A 26,537-nucleotide genomic window follows, 5' to 3' on the forward strand; every position below is an offset into this window, starting at 1 on the left:
CAAAGTGTTCTATGGTCAGACGAGTCCAAATATGACATGGACATCTTGATGGAAATCACAGACACTGTGTCCTCCGGGCTAAAGAGGAGGGAGACATTCCAGCATGTTATCAGCATACAGTTCAAAAGCCAGCATCTCTGAAGGTATGGGGGTGCATAAGTGCGTATGGTATGGGCAGCTTGCATGTTTTGGAAGGCACTATGAATGCTGAAAATATATAAAGGTTTCCAGACGACGTCTATTTCAGGGAAGGCCTTGTGTATTTCAGCAGGACAATGCAAAACCACATACTGCAGCTATTAAAACAGCATGGCTTCGTCGTAGAAGAGTCCGGGTGCTGAACTGGCCTGCCTGCAGTCCAGATCTTTCTCTTCAGCAGCTGGAAACCTATATCAGGCAAGAATGGGACCAAATTCCAACACCAAAACTCCAGAAACTCATTACCTCAATGCCTAGATGTCTTCAAACTGTTTTGAAAAGAAAAGGAGATGCTACACCACCCCGTCCAAACTATTTTGAGACCTGTAGCAGGCATCAAATTTGAAATGAGCTCATTTTGTGCATAACATTGCAAAATTTCTCAGTTTAAACATTTATGTTATCTATGTTCTACTGTAAATAAAATATTGGCTCATGTGATTTGAAAGTCTTTTAGTTTTCGTTTTATTCAAATTTAAAAAACATCCCAACTTTTCTGGAATTCGGGATGTAGCTATATCATTAATCCAATATTACCTAAAGACAAATATTTTTTATCAGATTTTTTGACATTCCAAGTAGATCTTCAACTGTTTTAAATATTCAAACACAACTTCACCCTGCCCAGATCAAGTTTAAAACTCTTAAACTAGCATTTCTGGTTTACACATGCAGAATATAAAAACTACACCAATGTTCTGTTGCTGTGCTGTATGAAAAAGCAATAAAGACAAATAAAATAAATATTAGAATAAAATTAAGTGTGATCAGATTTGTTCAGCTGAATATAATCATTTTAGGCAGGTTGGCCAACACATTTTAACTAGCAGCAGATAAACTTATCTTATGGTTACAGAGGAGTCTAATCTATTGCATCATTGTAAGCATCTCTTGTGAGGATGGCTGCAAAGGCATCTTTACCGATTACTTTAACCCCTATAGCAGCTAGCTGACCTTTGACTCTGGGATACATAGGGGTCACTTGTAGGGTATGATTTGGCAATGATTAAAGTCTAAATACAGACATACACAAGTTTCCATCACAGGAGAGTATTCTGTAACGCTTTTTAACAGTTTTAACTCCGTCTACAATAAACAGAAAAGTCCAGTAAAATCTTTCTATTTCTATAGTCTTACAACTTCTGTCACTTGTTAAAGATGGTGGTCATGTATGACAGTGATTCCACCCCTAAATATATTTTTCAAATTGATGGTGTTACAACACTCCCATGGTCTTCTTTTAAAGGGATAGTTCACCCAAAAATGAAAATTTGATGTTTATCTGCTTACCCCCAGGGCATCCAAGATGTAGATTACTTTTTTTCTTCAGTCGAACGCAAATTATGATTTTTAACTGCAACCGCTGCCGTCTGTCAGTCAAATAATAGCAGTGATTGGGAACTTGAACAATAAGAGTCGAAAAAACTTCCATAGACAAATCCAAATTAAAACCTGCGGCTCGTGACGGCACATTGATGTCCTAAGACACGAAACGATCGGTTTGTGCGAGAAACCGAACAGTATTTATATCATTTTTTACCTCTAATACACCACTATGTCCAACTTCGTTCAGCTTCCGGCTAGTGAGGTCTGATCGCGCTCTGACAACGGAAGTGATGTCTCGCGCTCATTGAAGTATATGGGCGAGACATCACTTCCGTCATCACAACGTCTTTTTTGACCTCACTAACAGGAAGCTGAACGAAGTTGGACATAGTGGTGTATTAGAGGTAAAGATTATATAAATAATGTTCGGTTTCTCACACAAACCGATCGTTTCGTGTCTTAGGACATTAATGTGTCGTCACGAGCCGCAGGTTTTAATTTTGATTTGTCTAAGCAAGTTTTATTTACTGTTATAGTTGAAGTTCCCATCTACTGCTATTATTTGACTGACAAACGGCAGCGGTTGGAGTTAAAAATCATAATTTGCGTTTGACTGAAGAAAAAAAGTCACCTACATCTTGGATGCACTGGGGGTAAGCAGATAAACATCAAATTTTCATTTTTGGGTGAACTATCCTTTTAAATAATTTAACTTTAAACTCTAAAAAACTTTTATAATTCATAATAACACTCAAACTGTGTCAAAGTTTTAGTTTTTATCACGTATACATATATAACTCTATTGTATGGTTGAGATGCCTGTTCATGGTAAATCTTGGTTTACATCTGCAGTACTATAGTTTTTTTTTTTTTTTTTTTTTTTTTTTTTTAATAATAAACAGCTTTAATTTTAGTAGGTCTGAGCCTTCCATAATTTTCTTTTCAGGGTCCACATTAAATAAAACAAATATGAATTACAATACAAATATTTAAATATGTGAAGACAATATTGTGATCGTCCACCAGGGGAACGGGTTAAATAAGGACATTTAGTGTAAAACTTACATACAAATAACGACATGCTTTCAACCTTAGTTAAAACAAAAAGTCACTTTTTGGGGAAAAAAATTGAATTCAGACAGTCACAGCATTGACATATATAACCTGCATAGTTCACTTTGTATAAAGGGTGTACAGTCACAAGACTAATGGGAGGCAGAAGTTACATCAGCTGGCGCCCAAACACCGGTAGCACGTGGAAACAAATCAAAACCAGAACAATAGATAGTTTAGTAAGTCGCTATATAAACCAAACAAAACAGTTTCAGTCACAAAACCATTGAGAGTATTTTAGAAAATTAAAGTTTTATCCAATTAAGGTTTAGGGACTTAATATAGTGTTTTATTCTTACCCAACCGCACTTTCATACAGCAGTCCATCCTTTTTTCGTGGGTGACTTTTAAAGCTCGCCACCGTTTCAGTTGTGCCGCTGGTCGAACTTGCTTCCCGAACCCGTAAATAAGAAACAGCGCTATTATCAGGTATGAATCTGTTCTCCCGGTTTAAAACTTTGACACCGGCGCGTGACTGTCTTAAGCTCGCGTGGCTCAGGTGTGCATTGCGAAAAGCGACCGACAGTCTCATCGTGCTCCTGGTCTGGAGTTGCTAAGCAGCGCGGTGTCTTGTCTGATGCTCAGGTGATCTCGAGCAATGCTGGACTAGTAGACAAGTCAAGCGCGCGTCCGACAGAGTGGAGGCGAGAACGCGCGCAATGCACACAAGGAAGGAACGCTCAACTGTCTTTCCGTTTATGCAATAATTATTCAAGTCTGAGCAAGAACAAATGACTCACCTGGTATACTAGCAATACATTCTCTTTTTGTAACCTTATTTTCTTTCTATTTACAAATCTTTACCACAGATCAGTAGCTATTATTTATGTTGTTGTTTTAACTTTATTTTTATGAATTTGATATATCATAAATGTGCAAAGACAAGAAATTTAGCCTTGGTCACAATGGTGGCATGACTTCATAGTTTCATTCAAACAGAATGATTGAAGGCAGCACATAAGATATCAAGAACAGCATTGTCTAATTGATGTCATCTTATTAACCTGTCCCCATCCAGCAATCACACTCATGTCATGAGTTTTGTGTTTGCAAGTTTCTAAGTAGCTTATACACTACCGTTCATGGGATCTGTAAGATTTTTCAAATGTTTTAAAAAGAAGTCTTTTATGCTCACCTAGGCTGCGTTTGTTTTAAATAAAAAATACAGTAATATTGTGAAATATTACAATATAAATAACTGTTTTCTATTTTAATTTATTTTAAAATGTAATTTATTTCTCTGATGTGAAGCTGAATTTTCAGCAGCCATTGCTCCAGTCTTCAGTCACATGATCCTTCAGAGATCATTTTAATATGCTGATTTGGTGCTCAAGAAACATTTATTATCAATGTTTTGAAAAAAATTGTGCTGATTAACATTTTTGTGGAAACCGTGAAACATTTTTGATGAATATAAAGTAAAATACAGCATTTATTTGGAATATTATTTATAACACTATAAGGCCTGGTTTCACAAACAGTGTTTAGCCTAAAGTAGGATTAGGCCTCATTAGTTAAATTAGGACATTTAAGTAGCTTTTATAAACGTACACTAGAAATAAAATCATTACTGGTGTGCATCTTAAGACAAAAAAATGGCAGTGACATATTTTAAGATTTCTTTCAGTTAAAACAGCTCAAACTCAAATGCATTTGAGTCTAGGACTAACTTAAGCCTTATCTGTGAAACAGGGGGTTAATGTCTTTACTGTCACTTTTGATTTATTTAATGCATAGCTGCTGAATAAAAGTATTACTGTCTTAAGAAAAAAAATCTCACTGAACCCAAACTTTTGAAAGGTAGTGCATATAAATCAACAGAATTTACAGCACATCTGTGTTATATATTTAGTTATCACCAGTGTTGGGCAGTAACTAGTCACAGTAATGATATTACTTTTTGCAGTAACTAGTAATGTAAAATTACTAGATTTCAGTAATAATATTACAGTTAGCATCCATAAAACGACTCGTTACTTAGTTACTTTTGATGCCTTGACTCCTACTGATTTGAAATCCAACAATCCAATAATTCCTAGATTTTCATAATTTTCACGACTCGCACAGACACATGATGTCACCGGTGCAGCATGCAAGCTTGGAATATGGAAAAGCTTATATTCAGTGGATGGAAATATTGCCATTACATTGATTTTGTCAGGTGAAAAGATGATCGAAACACTTTTGTGTAAGTTGTAGCATTACTTTACTCTGGCATAATCTGATCCCGATAAAAAAATGTATTACTGTAATTAAAATCTTTTTGGAAAAAGAAACCTTTTTATATTAAAATGTGATTTCTTTTGATAAAATACATCATGAAATACAATTGGATATGTGTAACAGAGAAATTATAGCTACAATTAACTTCAAGCTACACATGACAATTAATGAGAATAATACAACACTTTTACTTAAAAGTCACCATTGAGTGTTTGTAATTACTTCTGGTTGTGATCCAATATGGATTTTGGTCAAATGATGAGTAATATAACTAGTAGTGTAACTAATTACTGTTGCCAGAAAGTAATAAGTAAAGTTATATTATTACTTTTAAAAGGAGTAACTAACGAGTAATAAATTACATTTTTGAGTAATGAGCCCAACACTGGTTATCACCATATTTAAGCTGTACCTGGAACACAATTTTATAACACAAAGTACATTAAAAAAGTGATTTTTGCCTCTTGTTCAGAAAAAAAAATAATTAAATTGGGCTAAAACAACATGATTTTTGAACATTTTGTTCAAAACATCTTAACTTTATTGTGTTCAATCTCCTGATAGACAACTAACTGGTAGTAGATCTTGAGTTCCAAGCATGCTTTGCAAGGGACTGCAAGGAGAGTAAGTTTGGAGATGAAGTGTTATTTTATGTGTTTTCAGTAAAGGGTTGTTAGTGCTTAATGTTCAGTTTCAGTATGTTGGACATTTAGAAGAGTTTCTGTAATGTTTTTGAAGTTTGTGGTTACCATTGTGCTGAAGTGTGGCCCTTGTGAGCAGCTATATGATGGTGGATTTGTTCATTATATAGTGCATATATAATGATGTATGAAACTGCACTCAAATAAAAATAGAAACTTAAATTAAGATAAACGTCTCCATGCGATTAGTTTTCCTTAATTAAATTAAGTTCATTGAACATACTGTTATCTAGGTGTATTATATAGCGACCACCTATAACAACTTTCTATGCCACAGTCAGAAAGGTTTTTGTAGTGTTGCATGTGTTGGTTAATAGATGTTAGCAGGGACATCACGTTTCACACGAGGTAGACGCATGTGATCTAATTAGTGTAACAAAGTTATCCTCTAATTTATGACATCTGCCAAAAAACTTGAATGCACACAGAATGAGATACAGCTGATAACATTTTTGTGTACACATGAAATAGATAAATCACAACTAACTAGTCATCCCATCCCAAGAATAAACACTTCATGTAAAAGCTATAAAAAAATCCCTGAATAACAGCAAGCTGTTAAAATGCACAAGTTTTCCAATATTTGTGATGCTTCTGAGATATTTATTGATAAAGGCAGTGTCTTGTACAAAATTACTCTTATATGTGTTTATTGTCCTTCAGAAGATGAATATATATTTGCCTAACTAAGAAATAGCAACAAATATAAAACAGTATTTCTTTTAAACTGTGATATTTGTGTCATCTCTTCCAGAAGAAAATTTTTTTAAACGGGTTGCTCCTATCAAGTCTCTTGGCTCGCTCCAGCTTCACAAGGACCTCCCTGACCTCCACCTCTGTTGACTGGACATTGGTGTGAATGTAGTCTATCATCGAGCTCTGCTCTTCTAATAGCATGGCCACATCCAGAAAAACCTCATGAAGGCTCTGAATGCGTCTCTCCAACTGTAGCATTTCTGTATGACGGCTCTCAATCTGTATGAGTGCAGAACGTGCGGTTTTCCCTTCTGAAACCATGTTCTCACTGAAGACGTTCCACTGACCGCTCTCCAGCATCTCCTCGATCTGGTCACCGGTGACCTCTCGCCCCACAATCTCCATCTGCCGTTGAATATATGCCTTGCAGGACTCTCTGTGGTTCATCTCCGCATCGTTGTACTCCACCATGGTATCACGGAAACTGTTGCTTATGCTAACATACTGTGTTCGGGCGATTCTTGCCACCGGTGAATTGACGCCATACTTTTCCTCTAACTCTTTCCCATGGGCGTCCATCTTGCGAAGGTGCGCAAGCATCTCCTGTGCACTGTTTTTGATACCAGCAGCGATAGCATTAGAGTCACAGGTATTAGAAACAATAGGGCCGACTGCACCTGTAAAAATATGCAAGTTTTGATCCCTGAGACGCTTCACTTCCAGACTGATGTACTGAATCTGACGCCGAGCCTCCTGTGCTTCATCAAAGACAGCTTCCATGTCAGGGTTGGCACTGGTGTCCTGAGGAGGGTCATCATGGTTTGCGTTTTCTGAAGGGGGGAGAGCTTGAGCAGTTTCATGCTCTGCAACAGTCCCGTTAGACATTGATACAGCCTGGAGGTGGCCAAGTCTGTCCCTCATGACTGAAAGAAAAAGAAAAATAGTTGAGTGGACATCTATAAATTCATTACAAAGCCAACATAGGCTACATGAACAAACAGACAGCAGCGGCTAAAATATACAGTAGGCATGTTGGTAACAACAACCAGTCTGTGTGGAAACGTGCTTGTGTCACCAAAAGCCTGTCAGACGAGACAGACTTGTTTTTAGGTCCACATTTAAAAAATTTAAGCTTTGTTTAATGTTTTGAATTAGACTCTGCTTCATCATTTTGCTGTTTTTTTTTTTATTATTTGAAAAGAAGGCAAGAAAATCGCAGTTGTTAATAATCGTAGGTTATTTAGTTCTATTCATTAAGAGATAAAAATACTATTATTTAGTACATTTATAAAGAATTGATCAATCTAATATATTCCAAATACGTACAATCGGATAATGTAGACCCATCTTATCATTTGAGAAAATATTTTAAACTCTTTTTAATGAAAACCGGCGTGCGTTTAATGTTTGGCAAAGCAAATACTCTGCTTTGAGAATTAATATCTCTGTGGCTTACCTCAAACTGTGTCCTTCTGTGTGCAATACTCTCAGTTAGAGTCAGCTTTGCAGGATACGAAATTCACGCTATTATTCGTCTAAGAAAAAAAAGCATTCACCCAATTTCACCTCTTCTCACACCGCATGTGAGTGATGATGTAATAGACACAGACCCCGCCCTAAGTCAGGTTGCGATGAGATCAGTATGTCCGGCAGAGGGCAGCAGAGGTGCGGCATTTGAGATGCGAGGAGAGCTGATGTAAATAACGTTACAGAACAAATGTAAGCTACTCTTAAGAAGTTTTTTTTATGGTAAACAAAGTGCAAATTTATCGTTTATGTTTTTATCGCAGTTTATGTATTGTACATTTCAAGTCTACTGCACATGTGCTGATCTTGTTAAAGATTTTAACGTTGAGAGGATACACAATTTATTGAGGAAGTGTTAAAGGGATAGTTCATCCAAAGATTAAAATTCTGTCATCATTTACTAACCATCAGGTTGTTCCAAACCTGTATACATTTCTTTGTTCTGTTGAACACAAAGGAATATATTTTGAAGAAAGTGGGAAACTGAACAATTCTGGGCCACCATTGACTTCCATAGTATTTTTTCCCTACTGTGGAAGTCAATGGTGCCCCAAAGCGGCCTGGTTACAAACTTCTTTCAAAATATCTTCCTTTGTGTACAACAGAGCAAAGAAGTTTACACAGGTTTGGAACAACTTGAGGGCGAGTGAATGATGACGTAAGTTTCATTTTTGGGTGAACTGTCCCTTTAAACATACACAGAAAATCTTGCCACGCAGCCTAAATGTGTCATCTCAAAATTTATTCTGAAAAATACAGATAAAGTAAAAAACAAGACTTATTATTTAGGGTAGTAGGCTAGGCCTAGAAACAACTAAAATGCATATTCTCTGACTAGGCTGTTATAATAGTTATAGTATTGCAATTAATTATAATTATTAGGATAAAAAATAGCTATTTCGTTTTCTGTTTTGCTAACTACTTGCCTACATAATATTTTTCGTTATTATTTAGTGTGCGTACAAATATCAATTTAACTACCTTTGAAGCTTTTAGGCCTATATCTGTAGTTAAAACATCCTATACTTCCCGCCAAACGTAGCCTATTCTATTTTCACTGTAAGTATGCTTACTAAATTGATCGAAGTCGCTTAGCCTGTTGATTCCTTGACTCTATAGGCTAAATATCTTTTCCCCTCAGACAACCTACTAATTTTTATCAAATGTATTAGGCCTATATGACATGGAAGATATTAAAGGATTAGTCCACTTTTAAATAAACTTTTCCTGATAATTTACTGACCCCCATGTCATCCAAGATGTTCATGTCTTTATTTCGTCAGTCGAAAAGATATTAAGGTTTTTGAGGAAAACATTCCAGGATTTTTCTCCATATAGTGGATTTCAAAGTTCTACCAACAGGTTGAAGGTCCAAATCACTGTTTCAGTGCAGCTTCAAATGGCTTTAAACTATACCAGACGAGGAATAAGGGTCTTATCTAGCGAAACGATCGGTCATTTTCGAAAAAAAATAAATAAATACTAACCGTTTATGCTTTATAAACACAAAATATCGCCTTGAATGTTCTACGCCTTCCCTATTCAACTTACGGAAAAAACGAACCTGGCGCCGCGTTTGTTCCGTAAGTAGAATAAGGAAGGCGTAGAACATTCAGCGTAAGCGTTTTGAAGAATGCGGAAACGGGAAGTACGTTCAAGGCGATATTTTGTGTTTATAAAGCATAAACGTTGCCATTTGAAGCTGCACTGAAACAGCGATTTGGACCTTCAACCTGTTGGTAGCCGTTGAAATCCACTATATGGAGAAAAACCCTGGAATGTTTTCCTCAAAAACCTTAATTTCTTTTCGACTGACGAAAGAAAGACATAAACATCTTGGATGACATGGGGGTCAGTAAATTATCAGGAAAAGTTTATTTAAAAGTGGACTAATCCTTTAAGACGTCGTCGAATCACCCGTTTCGCAAAAAAAAAAAAAAAGAAAGACATTATGTCACGGGTTAACAAAACACACGTCTGACATTCTATTGAGCGAACAGGTTTGGCGTCAAAGTTACGCCCTGGAACGCGCATTCCTCCCCACACCCCCACACCCCATTAGGCTAAATGACTGCTGGTCCGGTGCAGTGAGGATGGAGCTGCAGCCTTGAGATGACACATCGACATAAATTAAACTGGTGATATATTGGACAAAACGATAAGGTAATGTACTTTGTAGTGCATGACATGGGTTTATTTCTTCCTTTTCACCTTTTCAGCTCGTCACGTCTATTTTACAATTTTATGGAAAAATATTCCCAGAAGAAACAGATTCGTTTGAATGTTGTCAGTGTAAAACTGTAAAATGCTTGAAATGTTAGCCTATATAAATGAACCTAGAATGAAACAGTAAAATTCTGCTTTTGAGAAATATAATTAAATCTCGTTTATTGTCTTTTGAAAAGTTAGAAAATAGGGTAGGCCTAGCCTACAAGTTGACGTACTTATCTTGTAGCCCAAACTTTAATTACTCGAATTCAGAAAAAAAAGAAAAGAAAAAAAATTACTCGAATTCAGTTTAGTATTTTTTAGATATCTTATTAATCCGTTTATTGGTAAAATATTCATAATTGGAGAGAACACCATTTATGAAGAAACAAAAAATGAGTTCAATCCATTCAAACTTGTTTGGTGAGTGACGCCAGTCAGAAATAGTTTCACAGATGAACTTGTTAGACGTGTAGCTTTTTCAGCGTTGATAAGGAAGTATTATCTCCCCTTTTACAGTCAGTTTCAGAAGGTACACAAGAATTATAATTAAATTATGCTTGAAAACAACAACTAGTCTACATAAGGGACTGTTATGCTATTTTATTTTAGACTGTTTAGCCTACCTCATGGTGTCCTTTTCTGTTCATTCTCCCTTCTAGCAATCATGAGGGACAGATTGGATGATCTTCAGACCATTTCCGAGTCCAGCGACCATCTGGAAGAGCTGGAATCAGACTCTTTCAGCAATGTGGACCTGGAGGAGGATTTCAACCAGCAGGCCGTCATTTTTGACAACAGTGATGAGATGGAGTCTGTGCTCGATGAGGCTCAGGACACTAGACGTGAGATTCAGCTCATCCGTCTCGAGGTGAAGCGTCTCAGGGACCAAAACACACGTATACTTAGCGAACCAACTCGTACAACACACGTAAAGCATGATGCCAACGTCATCGCTGGTGACATCAAGACCCGTGGACAGGACGTTCTGACACGTCTGCAAAAAATGAATGCCCATGCCAAAGAGCTTGAAGAGGAGCATGGCGTCAACTCTGCTGTGGCGAGAATCGCCCGAACACAGTACACCAGCCTAAGCAACAACTTCCGAGACACAATGACCGAGTACAACGATGCTGAGATGAGTCACAAGGAATCGTGCAAGCGTCACATTCAACGGCAAATGGAGATTGTGGGCCGAGAGGTGTCAGGTGACCAGATTGAAGAGATGCTAGAGAACGGTCAGTGGAACATCTTCAACGATAACGTCATGTCAGAAGGGAAAACGGCTCGTTCTGCACTCAACCAGATTGAGAGTCGACATCGGGACCTGCTTGAGTTAGAAAGCCGACTCCAGAGCCTTCATGAAGTGTTTCTGGACGTGGCTATGCTTGTAGAGGAACAAGGACCCATGACAGACTACATCCTAAACAATGTTCAGAAAACTGATGCTTTGCTTGGTGAAGTCCTTATCAAACTGGAACGGGCCAAAAGACATGACAATAACAACCCATTCAAGAAAATGTTCTGTGGATGCTTTCCGTGTGTAAAACACTGATCAGAGCGTTTGTCAACTGTGTGGACTTTGGGAGGCCTGCAGTATCTGCTGACTTTTGTTGTTCATTTAGATAAGGACCATTGTCTTCCAAGACTAAGGTCTTTGAGCAATCACAAAACCTGACTGTTTGATACTGCTGAATTGAACAATAACACAGCTGAGAGCAAATTAAACAAGTAAAACAAACCAAATAAAATTAAACACGTTCACTACAACACAGTCCTCACTACATGCCTTCATGAAGATGTCTTGTCATTGTCAGATTAATACCTGTAAACATATTTTGTAAATCATAATCATACCCAGTGTCTGTTAACATAAAAAGTTAACAAAGGGAAAGTCTGGTGTTATATTGCAGGATATGCTTAGGCTATAATTTATTAATATATTCTACATTGTTATATCTTTATCGATCTTACATCTTTCATTCATCTTAAGTAGATGAACTGAATATGCACTTTCTAAATCCTTTTAGATTATATATCCGGAATATGAAGCATCTGCCATGTTTTGCCAATGCAAGTTGACAATTTATTTTTTTCAGTTTAATGTGGTTAATATATATTAGATCAATATATAAGCTCAATAAAATATATTATGCAATTATTACTAGCTTTGTCTTTATTATTAAGTGAATTGCATGTGACAAAAGATTTTTTTTACAATATTTCAAGTGGAATTCTCATATTGGATTATCAGAAAATATCAATAGGTAGGCCTATGATACATTACAAATCTTTATTTATTAATAAATGAGGCTATTCTTTCATCTTTATCGGCTAACTGTATAGATATCATCAACTGAGTCACATGACTTTCTTAACCATGTAACAAGATGGGAAACATTCCTACAATGTTCACACTCTCTGAGTAGTCTATCTTTGCTAGAATGAGGAAACAGAGACAATAACTGTCCCTATAAGGGTTTTAAAATATTTTAGGCCAAATCTATTGACACCGCTCTATTCTGATTGCCGTGTGGTAGTCACATACATTTTCACTGTATCTGTGAATTTTACTTTGCCTGGACTTTAAGGCACTGGACTCTTTTTTTAATATAATTTACACATAGATTTTAAAACTATTTAGGTATTGTTTCTCACATAACATTTCCTTGTTCCTAAAAAATACCATACCTTTTTGCAGAACAAAATATGAAGAACATGAACACGGCACGAAACATAAAATGGAGTGACAATCCATTAACAATGTATGATAAATCTTTCACAAAAGAACATGTAACAACCAATTGCACAATTTTCATCCATTTAATAACAAATGCTTATTGATAAGATTACACTTAAAGCTGCTGTCCGCAGCGATTGCAGTCATAAGCGGAACAGTTCTCTGTACGTGCGTTGTGCGTCGGCACAGCTCGTCAGCGCGGATGAATCTAATGCTTGCTGTCAATCACTGCACCGGTGTGGATACTGTACTTCAGAATCACAGATTCTACATCTTTAAAGTATGACCAAAGTCCCTTTAAGATTTGTTATTCTATAGTCTTTGGTATGACCAATACAAGAATTTTAACCGGAAAATATCATCTGAACAAGTAAGTAACATGTCTGCCACTTTTGCTCTGACTGAGGAAAAAAGCATTAGGCCTACAATAAATCACGCTGCCAATGATGATTAAATCTAACGATCGTTTAGCTCGGATCATGCCAAACCGTGCAAATTATTATTACTGTTATACTTTGTTCTGAAATTGTTAATGTTAACAACATTAGCATTGCGTGACTGTGTATTTAGTGTGCATTCGCGTTACCTGTAGATTTCAATTTCTGTAGCCACTCCAGAGTCCAAGTCTTTTGCTTTTTGCCTACGGGTGAATCACCAGTTGCCACTGATGATTGTCATTTGGATCTTTCTGGATTACAATCCGCCATCAAAATGGTACATTTAATTATTTCAGCTGCTGTGAGAAAAAGCTATAAATGTGCCGCTACCGGTAGCTTCCTCACATGATAACTGACTAGCCTGGGACTCCTTCGTTTGTTTACGGACGTGACGTAATGACACACAGAGGAACTGCTGCATGCTTGAATTTCCCGCGGAAATCCGCCATGTCGCTCTTATTATAAAACATTATTACAAGCTTACTGTTGTGAATCGAAACAAGATAATTAGATAGTTTTGAACATTGGCTGGTTATGTACTTGTTCAAAAGTTGATTTTGGATCATTTTTAACCAAAAAAAGTTGCGGACTGCAGCTTTAAATATTGCTTTATAAATAGTAATAATCAGTTCTAGTGCATCCATTCCCATTTTAAAAATACTTTAGCATTAAAAAAATACAATAAAAATGTTGTATGGCTGGCTTTTGAGGCTGAAACAAAACAATGACCATTCATCTTCTCTAAAGTGGCTTGTGATTTCAAGTTTCTTCAATCATAAGGCTCACATAGCTCCACATGGTTGCAAGCATTTATTACATGTCCTTTTCCGATCATCCGACTTTTTATTCTTTGTCAGTTTGTGACGCAACTTCTCCTCCTATAAGACAACATACAGAGAAACTAATGAGAAATTGTTAAAACTTATATGGACTCATATGGAACCAAGTGTGATCATAAGAAATGCCTGTAGCATCATTAGTTTACTTACAGTGAGGTACCAGAAGCTTGTATACTTTTCCTTTGACCATATAAATATTTCACTGAAAGGTGCAAGAACATGCAAGTGCAGGTGGGGGACGGTGATATAAGGAGGCACATGGAAACCTAGACTAAAATACAGTCATGTGTTCATTTAATAACTGCTTCATCCAAATAAACACTTGATAAATGTAATGGTAGTGTTGTAAAATATATACCTGATGTCTTCAAAATCTGTGACATCATTGGCTTTCAGTACATCTCTTCCCATCTCTGCCATCCTCCTAACTGCCCAAAAAATAATCACATTTAGGTTATTGAAAAACCTACTTAATCTCTGTGTGTTAAAGGAACACTCCACTTTTTTTGAAAATAGGCTAATTTTCCAACTCCCCTAGAGTTAAACAGTTGAGTTTTACCGTTTTCGAATCCATTCAGCCGATCCCAGGTTCTGGCGGTACCACTTTTAGCATAGCTTAGCATAGTTCATTGAATATGATTAGACCGTTAGCATCGCGCTTAAAAATGACCAAAGAGTTTTGAAATTTTTCCTATTTACAACTTGACTCTTCTGTAGTTAAACCGTGTACTAAGACCGACGGAAAATAAAAAGTTGCGATTTTCTAGGCTGATATGGCTAGGAACTATACTCTCATTCAGGCGTAATAATCAAGGAACTTTGCTGCCGTTCCATGGCTGCAGCAGTGCAATGATATTACGCAGCGCCCGTGAGCCTCTGCTTGCACAGGGAACGTGCCTTGCAACCATGGAGACGTTTGTGAGAGATCGGCTGAATGGATTCGAAAACGGTAAAACTCAACTGTTTAACTCTAGGGGAGTTGGAAAATGAACCTATTTTCAAAAAAAGTGGAGTGTTCCTTTAATGGCTTATTTTAATAAAAAATATATGTTTACTACTGTTTGTTAATATCATCATGATAATGAATATATGAATATATATATATATATATATATATATATATATATATATATATATATATATATATATATATATATATATATATATAAAACCTGTCTGATAATAATATGCTAATTTTAAACCCGGGGTCAATTCTTCATTTCTCTGTCTGTTACTACCCCCTGCTGGCTAGAAATACAAAAGCCATTCACAAAACTGCGTTATTCACTGTAAATAATCAAATGCAACCCCCAATATTATAATCTTACCAAGATTTAAATCATCTGCTTGGAGTGACAAACAGCTGTGGATGTGTTTCTTTGTTATAACCAGGTAGTGATGAGGTGCACCTGGATCAATGTCCTTGAAACAAACAATGTCCTCATCCTGTCAAAGAATCACATTCAATGTTTTATTTACCTTGAAATGTAAAGTATGTTATACTAATATGTAACTATATTATAATATAAAAACATGGATTTGTATTGCATATTTATGTTCCTGAAAACAGTGGGAAAACCTTGTGAATTTGTAACAGTTCGACGTAACATACACTTGATAGTAAAGTACTTAATAAAGTGTATACTAAGATTAGTGCATGTTCATTTTGTTTTCGTGTACACTATACTTTTGGACCTCCCTGTATTATACATGGGAAATACTGGATGAGTCACGAGGTGAGTTGTAATGGCGTCACTTTTTCACTCATTAGCATTTTTAGCCAATGAGTATCTAATAATCTATGAGGGTTAAATCATCTCAAATAAATATCTAATATGACCACCACGCTGGTCGCAGCAAAAGTTATGACCGACTCAAAAACAGCTTATTGATATAAGCTACCATAGTAAAATTTAGATTCACTAGGCCAAACAGGTTTGAGGACCCTTATTGTTTTATAATGAATATTAAATTACTTTATTTTCTACTTTCTTATTTCATAATTATGCGGTCTTCATATTTGTTTATAGAATTTAGTTGTTTTCAAAGCTCCTCCTCTTTCAAGAACAGCGGCACAGAACTACACTAGGGCCTAATACTTTGTAACTCCTTAAATAACATAAATATGTCAATATAAAGTAAATACCTCGAAAATAATTTGTCCATTATATTTCCCCCCTTCGCGTATCAGAGAGTTTTCAAAGCATTCGTACTGTCAGTCACGGAACCAATACTACTAGTCATCTATTTCCTACGATAAAGATCAACTTACTTCCGCCAAAATTTCAGTGTATGGATCGTCGCCGTTTGCGATGATACAGAAAATACAAGTTTCTTCCAAGTAGTCGTCCGAAGAATCTTGTTCATCTTCACAGGAACACTTATTTTCAGTCATTCTGGCAGGGAGTTTCCGGGACAAATGAAAGTGACTCTCATGTTCCTGTCATCTGTTCTTCCTTGTTCTTCCTTTGCTTGTAAATGACCACAATTAGGCCACATGAGATCATCTAATTTATGATAACATAGTCACAGTGTAAAAAACAACTTTGCGTCAAGAGTTCGCCATATCATAGTTTGCGTACGCTACGCACAAACATCAGCTTTCTATGACAATTCTCATAATAAAATCGTGTTAGTCTTTTTTGTAGATGATAATAATACAATAATTAAACTCCACGTTAATTAATATACTTTACTGTATAACGAAGAGAGCGTTCCAGGTAAAATTGGTTATAATAAAATACCAAAACAAACGGAAACATGTTAACTACCTTTCACCGTTGAGGCCGCTGCCATTTTTTTTTAAATTACGTCATCAGGGTCGGGGCTTTCAGTTTTGGGTTTCAGCTTTGAAATTAAGCGTGTTTCTTTAACTATGGGCACATTTGGCCTGGATGACTTAACTCAAACTCTAGATTAAAATCTGCCTACTAACTATATGTTCAACAGTGTACGTATGCATATAGACGAAAACGTAGGCTACTTTGATGACGCACAATAAAAGTGATATTCAGCAACTCATAATGTAATAACTGCATATAAAGTAAAAACGGCACATAATCTAATAGGTAGGCCCTATTACATTATTATTGTAATAAAATGTTCATAATGCAATAATTTTCTCAAAACGTAATACAATCGATCTGATAATGTAATAACATTTTTTTTTTTTACATTATGAGAAATGTATTACATTACAAACTCACCAAAAATATGTCATATTTTTATAATTGTTACAGGTTTTAAAACATAAAAAATATTAGCGTTCCCTTATAGTAGGCTACATTTTAAAAAATCTAAATCCAGTCTTAAACTGTACCTGCAAAATACAACAGATTTTAATATTTATGCTATTATGATTATTATTATTATATTTTTATTAAACATAAAGCATTGGCATTCCTTTACAGTGCATTTTAAAACTAAATCCAGTCTTAAACTACAAAATCCACTGATACTAGTACTACTACTTCTTCTATGAATATAATGATTGGATGAACATTTTATGGCCATACGCTATCCACAGATTATCTATAAAAATCCATTTAGACCGTGTAACACAGTGATTGCTATCAGGCGACTTTCAACCAGTATAACAAAAAAATTTTCTGTAGAGAATCACCCACACCTTTAAGCAAACATTTCTTCACTTTAATACAAGTTACAGCAAAACTAAGCCTGAATGTTCATCAGAGGTTGAAAAAGAGAATGGTATTTTTGAAAGGTATCAGGGTGAGGTGCTTCAAAAAATTTCCAAGGCATTAGATATAGAGCGCATTAACAAGTGGAGAAAGTATGACACAACAGTGACAAGAACATTTTCCCTCCAAAATTGATGATTGTTGTCACTGTGTTCTGGTATATCTATAGATGCCCTGGAAATTATTTGAAGGCCCTCACTTTAGTGATACCTTTCAAAAATAAGATCCTGATGATGCTTCGTAAGTGCTTAGCGTGAATCAGAATTCTGGTGGGTGGAGCTGAGAAATGTGACAGGCTCCGCCACTCTTTGTGGCCCATAGTGTGCAACTAAAAACATGTCAGAAAAATCTTATAAGAACAGCTGAGATTTATTTGGAGTGAATCAGAATCACTTCAGGTGAATACAGGTGTATATTACACATGAATAATTTTCATCCGATAAATAGGCCAACTAAGTGATTATTTCATATTATAGTTTAAAATGTGTAATAATTCACAATTTATATAATGGATTCTCATTGTTTGAAAGTCTGGGTCTGGGACAATGGCAAAACAATAAAATCTGCACAATAAGTATTTTGAAAAGTAGCAAAAATAAATAATGAATAATGAAAAAAGTTTTAATGTCACCTTCAAATGACAGAAGAAAAAGCTGTAAAGTTCAGTTTATAAACCACATCCTGGAAGATGAAGCAAAACCATTATAGACATTTTTCCCCATAAATTATATCTGCCATGTGACGTAATCTTATTTCAGAATTTAACCGTTTCCAACGCTGTTTAGGCCTATCTCGAATTTATCTTATTTTAATAATAATAAGGCTATTTAACTGGTGGTTAGTTTTTGTTTTTGGCAAAGAAAGGTTACAAATTTCCTCATCTCGACATGTTTGATTCTTTTTTTTTTTTAAATATTTTAAAATCTTAATATGAGGGCAAACATTCACATCTTACAATTTTATGACAGCATTATCGTACACTTTGAACCAGTAATTAACCCATCCAGCCATAGTCTCCCACTACCACTGAATGAAAATAATTTTAGTAGGATGAGCAACATATTAAAAATCTATTGCAGTTTCATTATTTATATTTATTTAGTGATTGCCGAGAATGGCCCGTTACTGCCCTCTGCTGGCTACAAATAGACACGGACAAGCCTTGCTGAGAATGTCTCTGAGACAGTGAAATGCTTGAACAGGGTTTGAAGCTTTCTGATGACGATTTGTTCTCCCCCTAACTAATTAAACAGCTGTCATAGCCTACTAGCTGGATATAATATGTCAAATGTCAAGCCATTGGAGGCAAACCGTGTTAGTTTATAAAGTAGTGATATATGATGGATAGTTTGTGAATGTCATAAATGTTTGTATGGGGTCACGGTCACGCAATGGTGAGATTTTACATTGTAAATGTAAAGAAAGTACATGGTTATATTTAAAAGAAAGATAATAAAGGTGGTGTAAAATGAACTGAGACATATCTGGAACATATTTCAAAACAATGGTAGGCTAAAGCGTCACTTTACTTGAATTCACCAACAAGTCAGTACGATTTAATATATTTCAGAATGTTTTTTTTTTTGTTGTTGTTTTATCATTTGATGGCTGTTTCTTGTTATTCAACGAGCTTACAAAATTCTGTAAGCCTATAGCTGGCTCATCTTGTGCCCACTCAATCTAGCCAAAAAATTTGGACAAACAAATGCACTGATCTATAAACACAGGTGACATTTCATCGTCACCGAATTAAAAGAAATGAAAACTCTTTTATTAAACTCCAAAAGTCCCTCTTTAGTGTGCGTGGGTATACCATATGAGCAGCCCCCGCGTGTTTACGGGACGTCCGTCATATCTCACGCGCGCTGCAGGTGCGTGGAATCCTGTGAGTGAATGTGGCGAAAGCTCCGCCCCTGTCATTGCGAACGATTGAAGAAAAGTCGCGGTCGAAAGCTGAACTACGTTACTGACACATTTCAAAACTCGAAAGCTCTGAAAGAGGGCAGCACGCGCTCCAGTACTTTCTGCAGTAGGCATAATTCAGACTTCCTTGTATTTTTAGTTATCTATTTATCTAACTTAGTTGTTTTAACCATTTCGACTTTTACATTTAATTTGGTCATGAAAAGAGCTGAATTATAAACGTTTCTCTTCGCAGATGTGTTCGGATGAAGAGCGCGCGATGACGGGGAGCTCCGGTAACGGAAAGTTGCGTCAGTGGCTAATCGAGCAGGTGGACACCGGAAAATACCCTGGACTCGTGTGGGAGAACGATGAGAAGAGCATCTTTCGGATTCCGTGGAAGCACGCGGGCAAGCAGGACTACAACAGGGAGGAGGATGCTGCGCTCTTCAAGGTACAGGCAGAATGAACATGCAGAGGACGAGAAGCAGATGCAATGTCAGTAACGCATTATTTCTCTTGTGGGATCTTACTCATGTTGCAGACAGTCAAGAGAGGCATTACATGGGTCCCAGACGTGACGCACATTTTTATTTAAAAATACATTCAAATGCAATTCTAACGCATATTTCTTTATATATTTTTGTGGGGCTTAAAGTAAAAAAATGTGTGTGACTCTTCGGAGATTGTAAAAAAAAACCCACCTCATTAAAGGGTTAGTTCACCCAAAAATGAAAGTTCTGTCATTAACTATTCACCCTCATGTTGTTCCACACCCGTAAGACCTTTATTCATCTTCAGAACACAAATTAAGATATTTTTGATAAAATCCAATGCATGGCTCAGTGAGGCCTCCACTTACAGCAAGATAATTAACACTTTCAAATGTCCAGAAAGCTACTAAAGACATATTTAAAACAGTTCATGTGACTACATTGGATCAACCTTAATGTTATGAAGCGACGAGAATACTTTTTGTGCGCCACAAAAACAAAATAACGACTTTATTCAACAATATCTAGTGATGGGCGATTATAAAAACACAGCTTCATTTAGCTTCGAATCTTTATGAATCTTTTGTTTCGAATCGGTGGTTCGGAGCGTGTATCAAACTGCCAAAGTCACGTGAATCGTAACGACGTAACGAAGTCACGTTTAATGAAATCACGTGACTTTGGCAGTTTGATATGCGCTCAAAAATATCTTAATTTGTGTTCCTAAGATGAACAAAGGTCTTAGGGGTGTGGAACGACATGAGGGGGAGTAATTAATGACAGAATTTTCATTTTGGGGTGAACTAACCCTTTAAGAGGCTGAAACTAGGCTACTTATTAAGAAGGTGTTTGCATAGTGTTTGAATATTTTGCCCCTTTTATGAGAAAGCCCATTGTTTTTCCTTCAGGCCAAGATTTTCGATATTCAGGATTCCAAAATTAAATATTTTTGTGAAAAAAAGTTATATATATTACTAAAATTAATTTGATAACCTTTCTGAAAACAGTAATTGTTTATTCAAGTATTGTTAATTCATTTTAGTGGTTATACTGCTTGACAATTTTCAAAATTTATGTGAAAAGTGTATGAAACCAACATAAAACAAAAATTAAATTTTTAGGAACGTGCCACATTATATCAGATTTCTTGAAATATTTTGGTAGCACTTTATTTTACAGTCCTGTTCCCCATGAACATACTATGTACTTATTATAGTAATTGCAATAACTGGGTAATAACTAGGTACTAACTCTGAACCTACCACTAAATCTAACCTTAACACCTTATATTACCCAGTACTTTCTTTGGTAAGTACACAGTAAGTACACCTAAATGCATGTACTGTAAAATAAAGTGCAACCAATATTTCTCCATTTCATGAACATCCTTGTATTTGATTGACTCATATATTGGCTTCTCAGTTTAAACTTGTTTTCCTGCAGGCTTGGGCACTATTCAAAGGCAAGTTCCGGGAGGGGATCGACAAACCTGACCCCCCAACTTGGAAAACGCGTCTCCGGTGTGCTCTTAACAAGAGCAATGACTTTGAGGAGCTTGTGGAGCGCAGTCAACTTGACATATCGGACCCCTATAAAGTGTATAGGATTGTTCCGGAAGGATCCAAAAAAGGCAAGTGGGGAGAAAACCATCAAAGGCACATACACTTATGCAGTCCATATTCAGTGCTCTCATATTTCTTCATTATGTAAATGAATGACATCAAACAGATTAGAAGAGCTGTTTGCCACTGTTTCTTTAGATAACTGATGAAAACAATGAAAATATATTTTAAATGTTGCAGGTTCCAGATCTCTTGATGATTCACAGTCCAATTCAAACTCACCCAGTTATCCAATGCACCCACCTTTTGCACCAGCACCTTCTCAGGTTAGAATCAAACATCATCTTAGTTGTACTTTGGCTTGCGTGTGCATACCTTCAGATCATTATATGCTCTTGTCATTACAGGTGTGCAACTACATTTCTCCAGCAGAGAGAGGATGGAGGGATTACACCACCCTGTCTGAGATCCCTTACAGCCAGAGCCCCTATACTCCACGCTGGGACCCCGGTACTGTCTTACTGTGTGTGCTTGAGAGAGAAAGCACAAATAAGTTCATGTGGCATGCAATTGCATTGACTTATTTCTATATGCGCAGGGTACCAGTTCAGTGGCTCTTTCTTCAGTTGCAATGCATCTGATCCACAGCCGTCACCCTTCACCCTGGACACCAGCATGAGATCCGCTGAGGCTCTGGCCCTCTCAGGTACTGTATACGCTCAAACATAATCATAAACACATAGAGACATTGACAGGCTCAATAGGAATGGAATGATTTTGTTTCGAGAGGATGAAAATGTCAAATTAAAAATTCTGACTGATATCAAAAAGTCTGCAATTATTTTCATGTGATGAGGCGATTAAGCATCACAATATTATGATGTACAGAATGAAAAATGGATATTCCTTTTATTATTTAATGTCACAATGTTACAGAAGTAACAATAGATATTTTCTACTGCAATGTGACATACATCTGAGTGAAACGTTAAAAAAAAAAACGAAGGGGGGAATTTAGGGTTTTGTCCCTCAGTTGTTGACTGGATGGAGGTAGATCTGAATGCATGCTTGCAGTCAGTTGTAAGAAAGGGGCGGGGTTTAAGTGGACTAAATGATTCAAGAAGTCTGGGGGCAAGTCTTTACTGGTAAGATTGAGTTATGATAACGATGACATTTTAATTCAAGAAAAGAAAGATATGCATGGATGAATCATGCACAATAACATGCATCTAGAAAATGAGAATTTTCATTTCATACCGACTTTAAGAGTGTTAATAAATTATTTGTGTTTTTAATTGAGAATTAGATGATGACAAGTAATCTAAATGTAAAAACAGAGGAAATGAACATGCAATATGAAATATCAACTGATAAATTAAAAAATCAGCTGATAGTAGTACTGTTTCATTTTGCATTTTATTTTCCTAGTTTTCTTGAAATCAATGGCTCCCATTTTGATATTAGGTTTTTTATAACTCATGAGTTCAAAGACCGTATTAAAGTTTATTTTATTTGATCTTCTTTTTGATTAGATTACCGCTTGAATGTGGTGGTGTTTTACCGAGATGCCCTGGTGCGAGAGGTAACAGTTAATAGTCCAGAGGGCTGTCAGCTGGGACCTAGCAGAGAGGGACAGGCCTTCGCTTCACCCGGGGCCCCAGAACTGGTTGAACTCCCTCATGCTGACAGGGCTTCTCTGGAGCGTGGTGTTATACTCTGGATGGCCCCTGACGGCCTCTACGCCCGCCGCCGCTGCCCCTGCAGGGTGTACTGGGAGGGAGCTCACGCACCACCTGCTGACAAACCCAACAAGCTGGAGAGAGAGCAGAACTGCAAACTGCTGGACACTCATCTGTTCATAACAGGTTAGTGCATGGTAATGTATTCATGTGGGCATTTCAGATAAATTACATTTGACAAACAAATGATCTGATGACATGTTAAAAACAGGTTACTTTATCACTCATCTTTCTCAAAAACTGAGAACCATTTATTGTAAATCTGTTAATTCACTGCTTGTATATATCATCATATTTGCACGTCTCCATAAACACATTTTACAGTAAACAAACACATCAAAGCTTTTACAGTAAACAGTGTGTCACATTATCTGTGGGTTGATATTTAGTGACAGTCGCAGCGTCAGTCATCTGTGTTACAACTTATTCACGCCCACTTTCTGTCATAAATTTGCAGATTGTTGTGATTCTCACAGTACTTTCCAGCATATGATGAATACAACTCAAATACCACAGAAATCACATGTGCCACATTAGACCTAAAGCTCACAGTATGGAAAGAAATTAGAGAATGAGATGAAATACATTCGTATTACAGAAAGAGATAAGATCATATGCTTTACCCAATGGCTTGAAAAACATGTTCAGATAGATTTTGACCAACAATCTGAAAAGTTTGTCACATTTACATTTACAAAAACATTCAGGGTGTCCGTATGTGTATACAATACCATTCAAAAGTTTGGGGTCAGTAAGATTTCAGGAAGAAATTAATACTTTTATTCAGCAAGGATGCATTATATTGATCAAAAGTGACAGTAATGACACTTATAATGTTACAAAAGATTTCTATTTCAAATAAATGCTGTTCTTTTGAACTTTCTATTCATCGAAGAATCTATAACAATGGATCATGGTTTTAACAAAAATATATTACGGTGTTTGCAACATTGATAATAATAAGAAATGTTACTTGAGGACCAAATCAGGATATTAGAATGATTTCTGAAGGATCATGTGACACTGAAGGCTGGAGTAATGATGCTGAAAATTCAGCTTTCAGCCATCACATGAATAAATTACATTTTAAGATATATGAATAGAAAATATTTAGAAAAAATTTACAGTTTTACTGTATTTTTGATCAATGTAAAAAAATCATACTGACCCCATACATTTGAATGGTAGTGCAGCCCTTCTCCCTCTTCCCACCATTTGCCAGTGTATTAATTGATCTCACTTGCCATTGGCTGTGAATAAACCATCTCCTCCTCCTCCGTTTCTCCTGTAGAGTTGCAGAGTTACGCCCTGCACGCTCGTCCAGCGCCATGTTCCCAAGTGGTGCTATTTTTTGAGGATGAGAGTTCTGATGCTCAAAGGCCAAGAAGGACCTTCACAGTGCAGGTTCGTCTTTTAACCTTTAAAATCGGACATTTTTTTATTCTTTTTAATACCGATGAACGGTTATGAACATAACATAACGATATTAATGTAGTCCGAATTTGCTCTTGTCATTGCGTCTCAGGTTGAGCCACTGTTTGCACGCCAGCTTCTCTACCTCAGTCACCCAGGCAGCATGAACTACATCCGCAGCCATGAGCTTTCACACCTTCCTTCTGAACACCATCTCCCCGACCCAAGAGTACCACAGAGTCATTACGCATCACCATAACAACGGCTCTCGAAATTGACCCTGGCGGCTTGTCACTCTGTGCTTAACCCTGGATTAAAGTCTTGTTTAACCTTGGATACTAGGATAGTTCACCCAAAAATAAAGATTCTGATATAATATACTCACTCTCATGTTGTTCCAAACCTGTATGACTTTCTTTCTTCTGTGGAACACAAAAGAAGATATTTTGAAGAACACTGGGAACCAAACAACATTGGAGCCCATTGAATGGCCAAGGAAACATTTCTCAAATGATCTGCTATCATGTTCTACAGAAGAAAGTCATACAAGTTTAAGTCAATAGCATGAGGGTGAGTGAATTGATATTTCTGAGTGAACTATCCCTTCAAGCTATTTTCACACTTGTAATTATGAAAGGAGGTTAGAGCCACTCTTAACCCAGGGTTACGACGTTGTGCTTATAAACAGATGAAGGACAAGAAGCTATTAGTACATGCTTGCATGCTCACCAAGTACCATACTTGTCCAATCAATGTGCATACAAGAATGTTAACCCAGGGTTTAAATATGCAGCGTAAAATCTCGAAACATGACAAGCCAGGACTAATTACTAACCCAGGATGAAGTCTGAACAGTGTGAAGCATGGAAGAATATAACCTAGGAGTCTTAATCCCTGGTTAACTGTAAAAATCCCACAAGTTTTGTAAGCTAAAGTTTAAGGCAAATGTTGGAATTCTGCGGTGCACCTGAAGCTTCGGGACACAAGAACTGAGCAGAACCCACCAGAATAATCTATAGTGCTAACAGACAGCATCAGACGCAGACTGTTGTCACGTGCCATGATTAATACTGAGAAAGACGCGTACAACTCACAAGGATAAATGATTGTATCATGTCGGTATACCGTCAAATATGTGGGCTGTTTGCTGATATGACAGAAAAGAATGTAAAGTGTGAATATTAGCTGTGATTGTTGATTGTTTCGTGCTACGTTTGTCGGAGCTGCGATGTACCTGTATTTAGAAGCTAAAAGCCAAAGAATTACAATGTATATAGGCTATGCATTTAGAAAAAAAGTATGAAAACCTTTCAGTTTACAAATGGCAGTTCTTTTATAAACCTTTTTCTGTACAATTCTGACAAAAATGTTCTACTTTTTATTCCACTACTTCTGCTTTTTTTTATGTCAATGAGATGCCCAGAATGCCTCAAAATTTATATCGCCTTTGGTTTTAATAAAAAAAAAAAAAAAAAAAGGGAAAAACTGACTGTGTGTGCTGATTCCTGACCTGGGGTGAAAATTACACAATAATCATATGTTTTAACTATCAGGGTTAGGTCAGTACATTATTTATGAAAGAAATGAACACTTTTATTCAGCAAGGATGCATTAAATTGATCAAAAGTGACAGTAAAGACATTTATAATGTTACAAAAGATTTCTATTAAAAAAAAAATGCACTTTTTAACTTAATTTATCAAAGAATCCTGAAAATA

The 26,537-nt window shown here is 36.4% G+C and overlaps 5 protein-coding genes across 8 annotated transcripts in view; 2 read left to right on the forward strand and 3 right to left on the reverse strand.

The window, feature by feature from the left end:
* The window catches only part of mthfd1l (methylenetetrahydrofolate dehydrogenase (NADP+ dependent) 1 like), a 46,606-nt gene extending 43,326 nt beyond the window's left edge, over positions 1 to 3,280 (reverse strand). Inside the window, exon 1 of the mRNA XM_067382995.1 lies at positions 2,937 to 3,280. Coding sequence (XP_067239096.1) covers positions 2,937 to 3,169 — 233 coding nt within the window. The 5' untranslated portion in view covers positions 3,170 to 3,280. The remainder of the gene's footprint in view (positions 1 to 2,936) is intronic.
* Positions 3,281 to 5,358: 2,078 nt separating this feature from the next.
* On the reverse strand, positions 5,359 to 10,756 carry stx11b.2 (syntaxin 11b, tandem duplicate 2). Its single transcript, XM_067383846.1, has 2 exons — positions 10,619 to 10,756; positions 5,359 to 7,180 (listed from the first exon to the last, which is right to left on the reverse strand). The coding sequence occupies exon 2, from the start codon at positions 7,176 to 7,178 to the stop codon at positions 6,303 to 6,305; it is 876 nt and encodes a 291-aa protein (XP_067239947.1). The 5' UTR covers positions 7,179 to 7,180; positions 10,619 to 10,756; the 3' UTR covers positions 5,359 to 6,302.
* Positions 9,780 to 11,915, forward strand: stx11b.1 (syntaxin 11b, tandem duplicate 1). The gene has a single exon (XM_067383845.1). The coding sequence runs from the start codon at positions 10,588 to 10,590 to the stop codon at positions 11,545 to 11,547; it is 960 nt and encodes a 319-aa protein (XP_067239946.1). The 5' UTR covers positions 9,780 to 10,587; the 3' UTR covers positions 11,548 to 11,915.
* Positions 11,916 to 12,104: 189 nt separating this feature from the next.
* On the reverse strand, positions 12,105 to 16,816 carry si:dkey-25e12.3 (adenosine 5'-monophosphoramidase HINT3). 4 transcript variants are annotated; one of them, XM_067383849.1, is made up of 6 exons: positions 16,780 to 16,816; positions 16,281 to 16,474; positions 15,337 to 15,454; positions 14,367 to 14,436; positions 14,159 to 14,279; positions 12,151 to 14,047 (listed from the first exon to the last, which is right to left on the reverse strand). In XM_067383849.1, exons 2-6 carry the CDS (start codon positions 16,401 to 16,403, stop codon positions 13,952 to 13,954), a joined length of 528 nt encoding a protein of 175 aa, XP_067239950.1. In that variant the 5' UTR covers positions 16,404 to 16,474; positions 16,780 to 16,816; the 3' UTR covers positions 12,151 to 13,951. The 4 variants fall into 4 exon arrangements, with proteins under 4 accessions (XP_067239952.1, XP_067239950.1, XP_067239949.1 ...); XM_067383848.1 differs by having other exon boundaries at positions 16,281 to 16,479; positions 16,780 to 16,798; XM_067383847.1 differs by having other exon boundaries at positions 12,153 to 14,047; positions 16,281 to 16,515; positions 16,780 to 16,811.
* A 2,782-nt stretch (positions 16,817 to 19,598) lies between these two features.
* irf4b (interferon regulatory factor 4b) lies at positions 19,599 to 26,244 on the forward strand. The gene is given in 10 exon segments (XM_067383844.1): positions 19,599 to 19,738; positions 19,868 to 20,065; positions 21,549 to 21,735; positions 21,908 to 21,993; positions 22,075 to 22,177; positions 22,266 to 22,373; positions 23,200 to 23,532; positions 24,698 to 24,810; positions 24,932 to 25,006; positions 25,008 to 26,244. Coding segments are annotated over 9 exon segments (1,293 nt in total). The 5' UTR covers positions 19,599 to 19,738; the 3' UTR covers positions 25,098 to 26,244.
* The last annotated feature ends 293 nt before the right edge of the window (positions 26,245 to 26,537 follow it).

This window comes from Chanodichthys erythropterus, chromosome 4 (genome assembly GCF_024489055.1).
Source record: "Chanodichthys erythropterus isolate Z2021 chromosome 4, ASM2448905v1, whole genome shotgun sequence".
In the NCBI taxonomy this organism is placed as follows: domain Eukaryota; kingdom Metazoa; phylum Chordata; class Actinopteri; order Cypriniformes; family Xenocyprididae; genus Chanodichthys; species Chanodichthys erythropterus.

Coding starts and splice junctions, on each gene's coding strand:
- stx11b.2 (XM_067383846.1), bottom strand. CDS start 7,178: ATGAGGGACAGACTTGGCCACCTCCAGGCTGTATCAATGTCTAACGGG.
- si:dkey-25e12.3 (XM_067383849.1), bottom strand. CDS start 16,403: ATGACTGAAAATAAGTGTTCCTGTGAAGATGAACAAGATTCTTCGGAC. Junction 15,455..16,280: donor ACACTGAAATTTTGGCGGAA/GTAAGTTGATCT, acceptor ATTCTTTGACAG/GATGAGGACATTGTTTGTTT. Junction 14,280..14,366: donor ACAGATTTTGAAGACATCAG/GTATATATTTTA, acceptor ACTGTATTTTAG/TCTAGGTTTCCATGTGCCTC.
- stx11b.1 (XM_067383845.1), top strand. CDS start 10,588: ATGCTATTTTATTTTAGACTGTTTAGCCTACCTCATGGTGTCCTTTTC.